The following is a 12,098-nucleotide window of genomic DNA, read 5'->3' on the forward strand; positions in this document are numbered from 1 at the left end:
AATAATATTTTCTCCTGTTGCTTTTGATCTTTCCCCCAACTAACTTCAGATTGTGTCCCCTTGTTCTTGTGTTCACTTTCCTATTAAAAACACTTCCCTCCTGAACCTTACTTAACCCTTTAACATATTTAAATGTTTCGATCATGTCCCCCCTTTTCCTTCTGTCCTCCAGACTGTACAGATTGAGTTCATTAAGTCTTTCCTGATACATTTTATGCTTAAGACCTTCCACCATTTTTGTAGCCCATCTTTGGACCCGTTCAATTTTGTCAATATCTTTTTGTAGGTGAGGTCTCCAGAACTGAACACAGTATTCCAAATGTGGTCTCACCAGCATTCTATATAGCGGGATCACAATCTCCCTCTTCCTGCTTGTTATACCTCTAGCTATGTTCTGGCCCAGATCTTTTACAAACCTACCTCTCAGTGAGCAAGGGCTATGGGAACTGCAGTCCAAAGTGCTAGAAAACAGCAGGCTAAAAATGAAGCTTGGACATGGCTCGGTTAACTAATATACACTATTAAAGAGTATATAACAATGTCTGGATTATTGTTATGCAGTGTTCCCTCGACTTTCGTGGGGGATGCGTTCCGAGACCGCCTGCGAAAGTCGAATTTCCACGAAGTAGAGATGCGGAAGTAAATACACCATTTTTGGCTATGGACAGTATCACAAGCCTTCCCTTAACACTTTAAACCCCTAAATTACCATTTCCCATTTACTCCTCATTATTACTGGTACTCACAGTGGAATAAGACACTTAGTGATCCTGATATTTATAAACATAATTATTTATTAACAATAATTATTTTTTTTTGTTATTTGCAAAAATTATTAGTTTGGTGATGACGTATGATGTCATCGGACAGGAAAAACTGTGGTATAGAAAAAAACTTAGAACTATGCCGCCTCCAGTATGACCCTTAAGCTTTGTTCATTAAGTTATCTGCTACAATGTCCTATCTGTCAATGACTACTCCAGCTTCAATCACAATAATACACAAACACACAATATATGTAGACTTAAACACTCCAAACTCAATTGCAGAAAATACGACTTCAGCAACAGAGTGGTAAATGCCTGGAATACACTACCTGACTCTGTGGTTTCTTCCCCAACCCCCAAAACTTTAACCTTAGACGGTCTACAGTTGACTTCACTCCATTCCTAAGAGGTCTGCATAGGTGCACCAACGTGACTACCGTCCCTGTCCTAATGTAGCCTTTTATTTTTGTTCGTATTCATGTCATGCATACTAAACATGTTTGCACTTATAGGTATTATCTAATACAGTGTTTTCCAACCTTGGCAACTTGAAGATATCTGGACTTCAACTCCCAGAATTCCCCAGCCAGCATTCGCTGGCTGGGGAATTCTGGGAGTTGAAGTCCAAATATCTTCAAGTTGCCAAGGTTGGGAAAAACTGATCTAATACATGTTGACAAAATAAAGAAAGAAAGAAAACCCCCCACTTTCTTGTAACTGATCCTATACGTTGGTTTGCAAGAAGAATTAATGGCTGCTGTCACGTAAAACTAATGGGACAAATCTACCTTCTTTTTCTTTCTGTCTCTGAAAAATTGATGTTTTCAGAAGGTCATCCACTCCTTGCTCTGAGTTGTTGTCCTTCTTGTACCGGCATTTCCTCGGGCTCAAAGCATTTGTGAATGCAGGGGGAGAGCAGTTAAAACAAGCCATAAACAACCATGTAGGCTACGAAGTACATGCTCTTTATTGCAAGGAGAAGGTCAAGAATGGCTGAGAGAAGAGGGGAAGCCTGCAGACTTAATGATGTGGGATTTAACACTGTTAAAAATTCCTCCAGGGCAAAAATAACAGAAGTTGAGAGGCAGAATAAAAATTTAGATAATAGGGAGTAGGCCGCAATCAGGGCCAGGGCTATCATTAGACAGAATGAGGTGATTGCCTCAAGGAGGAGACACCAAAATATGATTCAATGTACTGTATTTATTTAGACAATCTCAGCATATGGAACTGTGAAATCTAATCTATCTATCTATCTATCTATCTATCTATCTATCTATCTATCTATCTATCTATCTATCTATCTATCTATCTATCTATCTATCTATCTATCTATCTACCTACCTACCTACCTACCTACCTACTGAATCTACCTACCTACCTATTGGATTTATATGTCGCCCCTCTCCGAGGACTCTTAACCTTTTTGCCCAGGCACCAAAAATGTCTTTGGCTGGCCCTGGTTGCAAGGGTCTATGACAGGGGTATCAAACTCTATTTTATTGAGGGCTGCATCAGAGTTGTGTTTGACACCAGAGTAGAGGGGCTGGGGTAGATGTGGCCAGGTCACCATCACGCACGTTGTGCAAGCTGTTGGTGGCTCGAGCCCTCTGCCAGTGAAAAGAGGCTCTCAGTCTGTTTTGGCTGCCGTGGCCTCCTGCAATCCTCTGCCAGTGAAAACAGCCCTCCCGAGCTCCATTTTCACTGGCACAGGGTTGCAGGAGGCTGTGGCAGCTGAAAATGGTGCTGGCAGAAGCACCATGGGCTGGTCCTTTGCTGTTTCTAGGGTGACCCCACGGGCCAGATTTTATTTTAATTTAATTTAATCAAAGATCTAAGTATTCGATGGTCCGGATCTGACCCCTGGCCCTTGAGTGTGATAGCCCTGGTCTATGACAATTTGCCATAATCCACTAGCCACAGCTAACTCACCATGGCCAACTTGCTGTGGCCAACTCACTGTGGGAGAAGGGTTGCATGAATATCGAAGAAATGGTGGAATAAAATAATTAAAGAAAGGATGCCAAAGGAGGGACAGAATGAAAGGTAAATGCCAAAAATAAAAAATGGTTTTAAAATTTATTTTAAATAATTAAATTGAATCGTTAAAATGTGTCATAGCAAAACGTGGCCTCCAGGAAGGACGTCTTCGTGACGTCAATGCTCCGCCCATGGAATTCCCTATTGGGATTCCCCACCTCCTTTCCAGCCTCTAGATCGGCTGAAAACGCTGAAGCCGATTGCAAAAACGGCGCTCCGCCTGGTGGCGCCGCCCGGCTGTAACCTTCTGAAACAGCCAGGTGCTTCTTGGTGGCCTCCGGAACCTGAAACCAAACTTCCGGATTCGGCGTTCGGGAGAACGCCGAGAAGCCCCCCGGCTGGTTCAGAAGGTGACAGCCAGGCGGCAGCACTTCTCGGCGGGCTCCCGAACCCGAAAAGTTTGGGTTTGGGTTCGGGAGAACGCCGAGAAGCCCCCCGGCTGTTTCAGAAGGTGACAGCCGGGCGGTGCCGCCCAGCGGAGCGCCATTTTGCAATTTTTTCCCCTTTGCACGCATTAATTGCTTTTACATTGTTTCCTATGGGAAACAATGTTTTGTCTTATGAACTTTTCGCCTTACGAACCTACTTTCAGAACCAATTAAGTTCGTAAGACGAGGTATTACTGTATTTTCTTAATTATTTCTCTATCCTCAGGAATTTTGGGACCATTCCATCTTTGAGCATATACCATTCTCGCCGCCGTTATAATAGGGATTAATAAATATTTTATATTTCTTGGGTGGGCTTCTCTTATAATTCCCAGTAAAAAAAATTCCGGTGTAAATTTGATATTAATTGCTGTCATTTCCTGCAACCAATTATGTATTTTTTCCCAGTATTTTTTGGCTTCGGGACATGTCCACTATGTATGAAAGAAGATGCCCTGCTCTTTTTCACATTTAAAATAAGCTGAATTGTAATTTGGATATATTTTTGGCAATCTACTCGGGGCAAAATGCCACCTATAAAACATTTTATACTGGTTTTCTTTATATGCTGTTGATTTAGTTAGTTTTATATTTCTTTTCCAAATTTGCTCTATTGTCCTCAAACGTACCAGTAGGAACCCGATACTGATGAGGTCACTGCAAAGATCAAAAGTGTGAAAAACTGTTATAAGTCACTTGTTTTCAGCGATGTTGTAACTTCAAACAGTCACTAAATGAACTGTTGTAAATTGAGGACTACCTGTATGAGCTGAGATGACAGATATGTAGCACATAAGGTGCAATGCTCTACGTAATCACTGTATTAAACTGAGTTGGCACTAAATCCAATTTAAATATCCCGTGAGCCCCTCTACAGCACTATTCAAAGACCAGTGTGGCTGTTGGCCCGGAAAAGGGTTACTTAATCCTAATACAGACAACGCTCAAATCCCAAAGAGATCTGGATTGAATCCATAAAGCTATGAAACTTTTTGAGTCACCTTGGAACAGCTACAGTACTTTCCTATAGTTTGCGATGATTCGGTAATGGAACTGCCAATCAAAACACATTAACACAGAATATATAACACCATTTATATTTTTTGGGGAGGTGAGAATTAAGGAGAGAGAGATTTTGGCAGGTTGGAGGGAAGGTCAGATTTTGAGGTTAAGAAAACCTTCATCTCTTTGAGTGACATTAGATAGGTTTGCAACTCTTAAAATGATTTAAAATCAAGTTAATGTTTAAACAAGGGATCCAATTAACCGACTGACTGTGCAATGTTATACTTTTCCCAAGTTCTGCCTTCTCAAGTTATCACAAGATGTATTTGGAAATATGAAGAAGAAAAAGAGAAGAGCTTGATGGTGACATCAAAACCATTAAAACTCTTATGTCTGTTTGTTGCAGCCTTCGACAGTAGTGGGTTCTAAAACACATTACTACCAGTTCATGTGTGTGCGATGCTTCTGCGCATGCACAGAGGTCTCTGCACATGTGCAGAAGCATCCCGGGTGGGTGAGTGGAGCCTCCTGTTCCTGCCACCAACAATTCGCAGAACCAGGCTGAACTGAGGCCACCGTAGGCCTTCAACTAAGCGAAATGGAGCATCATAGCAAAACCATTTTGGAATCAATGTACAGGGGGTGGACAATAAAATGGAAACACTTGACTTTTTGGCTTCATGTTTGAACATGTTCAAATCAATCAAAACTTGACATATTTTAATGGGTTTTTTTAAAAAAAATCTGTTATTTGATATGTTATTTGATTTTTTAAAACTTCCTTTTTTTAAACATAAATTTAAGGAAATTGGTTATAACCTTCTAGAAAGGGCAGACATCTCAGACTTTCAAAGAGGCCAAATTGTTGGTGCGCTAGTGTAACAGAAAGTGCCCGAATGTTTGGCGTTTCAAGATGTCTCAAAAGTAATGACTGCTTTTAAAAGAGAAGGGAAAATGTCCTCAGCCAAGCACAGGTCTGGTTGAAAGTCGAAGTTGTCTGAGAGAGACCGTCGAACTCTAAAGCGAATTGTTAGAGCGGATCGCAAGACCACAGCTCCTAAAACCACTGCAGAGCTCAATAGACATGTACAGAACCCAGAAGGGAGCTTCACAAATCTAGATTCCACGGAAGAGCTGCAAGGTGTTTCCAATTTTTTGTCCACCTCCTGTATTTCAAGTGTACTCACAGAATGCATCCAAAATCCAGGAGCCATGATTCATGTGGGATTGAAATGTGCAAACTTTTATCATTTCTAGTGCTCCCTACTAGCTTCCTATAAGTGAAATTAATGGGGAATCTGACAAGAAGTTGGAAGTCACTCCTGCTCCCACTGATTTTCGCCTGCCCATATCATTTTATGACTGGGTTGCTTAGCAATGGTCCCAATTACTGTCATTAAGCAAGGAGTAGTGGTGGGTTGCTCTTATTGGCATACCGGTGTGCTGGATACACATCCTAACAATTTGGGTGCACGCCTGTGCACGCCTGCCCATGTGCTCCCATGCATAATTTTGCTTCCGCGCATTTGCAAGAAGTAAAACAGTGCTGAAATCTTAAGATGGAACACTTGTGCGCGCACATTTTTGGTGATTTTTTATTCCACGTGCGCGGAAGCAAAAAAATGCTGGAATCGTGCACATGCTCACAAGATTTTGCTTCTGCTCATTCGCAGAAAGCAAAAAAAAAAAAGGCCAAAAATTGGGGAAAAAAGTTGCTGCTGCGCGACGGACCGCCAAAGATGGCAATGGAGCCATTGTGCACAATTGGCAGGCTGCTACCAGAACAGTGCACCCTAGCGCACCGGTAGGAACCCACCACTGAAGGAGTACCTAACATCAGTTTGTAGGAGCGTTTAGCAACAAGGGCAGTTTTCAGATAATCTTTCCAGAGTGATGTACTTTTTCACATGATTGGATGGGTTTCAGTCATATTAAGTTAAAAAACTAAAGTAAAACCCCACAACAATCACAAAAGGAGCAGAGGGGTTTTCCCCTGATCCAAATGGCGCAACAGAGAAAGGCAGAGAGCCAGTGGCCAAACAGGACGATGTAACATACCGAAACCAAGAGGTTGCCCTCCAATGCGAACCATCTTCCAGAGTTCTCCTGATGCGCTTGTAAACAACAGATTATTAGGAAACCTAAACAGAGAAAGAGACAGAGAAAATAGCAGAAAAAGAAAGAAGTGTCAAAACAGTATACTGTATATATAAATAAATACAATCAATTCTTACAATCAATTCTGAATCAATTCAATGGTGGCTGAGGGATTTCTACAGACACCTATCTATCTCTATCATTATCTGTCTATCACATCTTTCTCTATCATTCATCTAGTTATCTCTCTCTATGTATATAGAGGAATCATTGAGTCTGTCATCTGCACCTCTATAACTGTCTGGTTTGGTGCTGCAACCCAACAGGACCGACACAGACTTCAGAGGATAATCAGAACTGCAGAAAAAACAATTGCTGCCAACCTGCCTTTCATTGAGGACCTGTATACTGCACGAGTCAAAAAGAGGGCGAGGAAAATATTTACTGACCCCTCACATCCTGGACACAAACTGTTTCAACTCCTACCCTCAAATCGTCGCTACAGAGCACTGCACACCAAGACAACTAGACACAAGAACAGTTTTTTCCAAACGCCATCACTCTACTAAACAAATAATTCCCTCAACACTGTCAGACTTTCTACTAAATCTGCACTTCTATTCTACTAGTTTTTCTCATCATTCCTTTCACCCATTTCCTCCCATGTTGACTGTATGACTGTAATTTGTTGCTTATATCCTAAGATTTTTATTAATATTGCTTCTTCATTGCTTATTTGACCCCTATGACAATCATTAAGTGTTGTACCACATGATTCTTGACAAATGTATATTTTATTTTATGTACGCTGAGAGCCTATGCACCAAGACAAATTCCTTGTGTGTCTAATCACACTTGGCCAATAAAATTCTATTCTATTCTATTCTATTCTATTCTATTCTATATGTATGTAAGTATCAACCATCTCTATCTATCTATCTATCTATCTATCTATCTATCTATCTATCTATCTATCTATCTATCCATCCATCCATCCATCCATCCATCCATCCATCCATCCATCCATCCATCCATCCTCTTTTTCAAAGGATGGTTTGGTTTAGTCCATGGAGTGGCAATCTATGTGGTCTGAGAGTATAACTGGAATTTTGAGCCTATCTCAGGAAATGGCTTCCAAGAGAAACTTGTCTTTTTATAAAATGGCTGTATTGGCTAGTTATGAAATATCCATTTTTTAGCAGGTGGAGAATACTCTCTATCACACTCCAATCAATCAAATATTTATTAGAGTTATAGATCAACATATATCCCACTCTAGGGAATCCTAAACTCATTTTTGAAGATAAGTGTGCTTCTAAAGACTAGCATATTGACTCTGCAGCAGCATGCATCTTTATATCTGATTTTTAAAAATAAAAATATTTTAAAAGACCAAGAGAGTTATGGAGGCATCAAAAGATATTCCTTTAAAAAATGGTTATCTGAAGTTGGACCAAGAACCTCTTAATTATTCTGGGAATTTTTTTCAGCCCCTTCTTGACAATCCACATAACTTTGAGACATCCACAATCTTGACAAGTATTTCAGATTTGTTCCAGCTCTTACCTTTTCTGCGTCTGTACATCCATCACCAAAGAAATGTATCCCTCAATGAGAGAAAATGAGAAAAAACGAATGTGTTCAGAATCTTCATTGCTTGCCACTAAATCTTTTACTCTGGAGTAAAGAAAAGAGCCAAAGACAAGCATAGTTAGGGTCCATTCAACTTACGCAAAGTCTAGATGAGATGGACTAAAGTTGTCAAATTACTGTTCCTAGTTATCATGGTTTGGAGATACGGTATACCAGACTTTTTTCTCAGAGTTGTAGAAAGTTGAGAGGAGTTTTTCTAAGCATCATTTCTCAAATTGTGAATCTGCAGCTGCAATTGGATTTCAGTATTACCTAGAAGGGATCTATCTCTCTCTCTCTCTCTCTCTCTCTCTCCCTACCTACCTACCTACCTACCTACCTACCCACCTACCTACCCACCCTATCCATATTGTAGCCTTATGTGAAAAACAACCAAATGTAGCTGTGCCTTCCCTCTGAATGGGTTGGATAACAACATTTGCTGGCTGGGGATGATGAGCTGTAGTCCAAGACATCTAGAGGCACCAGGGCCAAGGGAAGGCTGTTTAGTTTGAGGACATATTTATTGAGGAAAGATGTAATGTCATCCCACTGCTATGAGAAATATTCTTAATGGGATTAAAATAAACAAGTTTAGAAAAGAAAATACCCCAGTCTGAACATACCCATTGGAGTAAAACATGACATCCATAAGGAGTGTAGCAACAGAGGGGAGGGTATCAGGGTCCAGGCTGGTGACACAGAACATGTTACTTGGACTGGAAAGGGGGTGGATGACAGGCCTTTGAACTGGAAGAAAGGGAGAGAGAAAGAGACAGCAAAGTTGAATGCTTCATAATGAAAAAAAAACCCTATGCAGTATGGATTCCACATTTCTAGCACCGTTAGAAATACAATATGAATGAGCCTTGGTGCTTCTGCTGACTGTAGTTCATCAGTTCAAATCTCATCAGGCTCAAGGTTGACTCAGCCTTCCATCCTTTCGAGGTGGATAAAATGAGGACCCAGATTGTTGGGGGTGATATGCTGACTCTGTAAACCACTTAGCACTGTGAAGCGGTATATAAGTCTAAGTGCTATTGCTAATAGTCAGTAATACCAAAGGTTTTACTACCATACTGTGGGCGTGGCTTATGCATTTTCTTTCAACATCTTTTAGTGCAAATTGGATGCTCTGGGGTGGAGTTCCATTTTCTCTACCCCACTGCATTCCCCTCCTCCTGTCCAGGCAACAACCTACCCCTGCTAATAATGCAAAGATTTCTTTTACAGAGAGAAAACTAACATGACTTTGGACATTTTCTGGGCATGCTAGTTTTCTACCCACAACTCAAGGGTATTCAATCATCCCCATATCCCGGAGGTGCAAGACTAATGGCAGATTGCACGCAATTGCAGCTTGCTTGTAATACCAAAGATTGCAATCCTATGTGCCTAAGGAAAGCATCTTGAGGACAATAGGACTACAAACTTACAACCATAATTACGGATCTCCTTCAATGTATGGGTTGAGAAACAGGTTTGTCCTTAAACAAATGATTCCCTTCCAAAACAGGAGCACTCATTCTGCATCCCTCTGAAGGCAAGAGAAAGGAAGAGTGCTAAGAAACTCTTTAAAAAGGCAGCTGAAAAGTGGGACAGGAATGGGTGGGGGGAACCCCATGTTCCTCCAGGCTACACCTATATTCCAGGTTGGAATGATACAAACTGAATTTCCCAGAGGGAAAGAGTTGAAAAGCAAGGATTCGTAGGCACCTATCAATGCATTTGAGATATATTACACTGGGGAATAACAACTTAGTTATTTCTGTTGAGTTTGATTTTTGAGCTCTTTTTATAGTTAATTTGGCAGGCTGGTTTCAAAACTTTAGTTTTCTTCTACCATGTCAAGTTTTTTCTCTACACCTTATGAGAATTATGAGGTTATGAGGTTGCAACATCAGCATCAAATTGCATTTTTTATATAGCCATATTTCTAACTTCCCGGAAAATCTTGGTGCAGTCAGTGATGAGCAGAGTGAACGATTCCACCAAGATTTAAAGGTCATGGAGCCACGGTATCAAGGAAGATGGGATGTACATATGATAGCTGACTATTGTAGGAGCATCAAGCAAGAATGTCCACAGATTAAACACTCCAGAAAAAGCTATAAGCGAAATTTTTTGCCTTAATATGTATAATTACCATTCAATTAAAAACTACTACTTGTATGAACACAATTTATCTTGCAGTAACTAGTATAGCCTTCGTATAAATAAAATTATTCTTTGTAAACAGTATAGTTGGTAAGTTTTTACTTTCCTTTCCTTTATATACACAATTTGTATGACTTTTGAGGGTATCCTGTAGCTTAAAAAGTTGATGTGATAGACAAAAACTGCGGCTATTTTGGATCCAGAGGCCAAAAGTTTTTTGAAAACAAGTCACAGATTTAAGACAACAAAAGTTGTGTTCCCCAGTGTTATCTCCCTTTAGGCAATAAGCTTTTGTGGGTTGGATTAGAAAAAGAGGCCCTGGCCCTGAAGTGGGACAGTTGAAAGAAGGCAAGAACAGTTCTTTACCCAATTTTGATTTCATAAATCCATTGGTTATCCCAAGGTTATCGGCCGCCACAGTCTCCCCATTCACGACTCTGAGGATGGTGAACTCAGAAGCTAGGGTGTGCGTGACAAAGGCCAGATCCCGCTCGCGTACCTGAGGGGAAAACAAATAAAATGGTCAAAGCAATGGAAACTGCAGTTTAATGTTTCCAAATGTAAAATAATGCACTTGGGGAAAAGGAATCTTCAATCTGAGTATTGTATTGGCAGTTCTGTGTTAGCAAACACTTTAGAAGAGAAGGATTTAGGGGTAGTGATTTCTGACAGTCTCAAAATGGGTGAGCAGTGTGGTCGGGCAGTAGGAAAAGCAAGTAGGATGCTTGGCTGCATAGCTAGAGGTATAACAAGCAGGAAGAGGGAGATTGTGATCCCCTTATATAGAGCGCTGGTGAGACCACATTTGGAATACTGTGTTCAGTTCTGGAGACCTCACCTACAAAAAGATATTGACAAAATTGAACGGGTCCAAAGATGGGCTACAAGAATGGTGGAAGGTCTTAAGCATAAAACGTATCAGGAAAGACTTAATGAACTCAATCTGTATAGTCTGGAGGACAGAAGGAAAAGGGGGGACATGATCGAAACATTTAAATATGTTAAAGGGTTAAATAAGGTTCAGGAGGGAAGTGTTTTTAATAGGAAAGTGAACACAAGAACAAGGGGACACAATCTGAAGTTAGTTGGGGGAAAGATCAAAAGCAATGTGAGAAAATATTATTTTACTGAAAGAGTAGTAGATCCTTGGAACAAACTTCCAGCAGACGTGGTTGGTAAATCCACAGTAACTGAATTTAAACATGACTGGGATAAACATATATCCATTGTAAGATAAAATACAGGAAATAGTATAAGGGCAGATTAGATGGACCATGAGGTCTTTTTCTGCCGTCAGTCTTCTATGTTTCTATGAAATCTCCTTAGGGGAATGAACATCATGTCAGCTTTCAAGAATTTAACTCTTCCTCAATGGAATCAATTGATCTGGGATAGGAGCTGGGGGTTCTTGTAGATCACAAACATTTGCACTTTGTGTCTGAAAACTACCACCAAACTCAGCTATGGAGGCCATGTTTGTATTACAAGATTATTGCCCTGTTCCTATGTTGTTTAAAATCATGGCTGGGTTGACATAAGATGCTCAGCTTTTAGCTCTGTTTTTTTTTTAAAAAATACAGTTGCTGCTTCACACAGTATGCTATGCCTGAATAATTACAAATATTGAACAATGTCTCTTGAAATATTTGGCCGGCCAGGTAAGATTTCTAAATTATTGATGAACTATTCTGAATTGAAGTAACAGTTCAGAATTCTGAACTTCACAAATAACAATTAAGTAGGTCTTTTTATAAAGCATCTCACATTCCTTATTCACAATTATTTAGCAAGCAAACCTTTCCTGTATTATTGGAAACTCCTTAAACCCATTCTTCCAATTTTGCAATTGGTCAACAAATATTGATTGTTAAGCAAGAAATTTGTTGAAACATAGAAACATAGAAGACTGATGGCAGAAAAAGACCTCATGGTCCATCTAGTCTGCCCTTATACTATTTCCTGTATTTTATCT

General features: G+C 40.2%; 1 protein-coding gene across 1 annotated transcript in view; it reads right to left on the reverse strand.

The window, feature by feature from the left end:
• Positions 1-12,098, reverse strand: part of CASTOR2 (cytosolic arginine sensor for mTORC1 subunit 2) — a 182,167-nt gene that overhangs the window by 12,391 nt on the left and 157,678 nt on the right. The window contains exons 4-7 of the mRNA XM_070735232.1: positions 10,493-10,625; positions 8,596-8,719; positions 7,904-8,014; positions 6,299-6,381 (exon numbers count right to left, since the gene is read on the reverse strand). Of these exons, the coding sequence (XP_070591333.1) occupies positions 6,299-6,381; positions 7,904-8,014; positions 8,596-8,719; positions 10,493-10,625 (451 nt within the window). The remainder of the gene's footprint in view (positions 1-6,298; positions 6,382-7,903; positions 8,015-8,595; positions 8,720-10,492; positions 10,626-12,098) is intronic.

Source organism: Erythrolamprus reginae, chromosome 1 (genome assembly GCF_031021105.1).
Source record: "Erythrolamprus reginae isolate rEryReg1 chromosome 1, rEryReg1.hap1, whole genome shotgun sequence".
Lineage (NCBI taxonomy): Eukaryota > Metazoa > Chordata > Lepidosauria > Squamata > Dipsadidae > Erythrolamprus > Erythrolamprus reginae.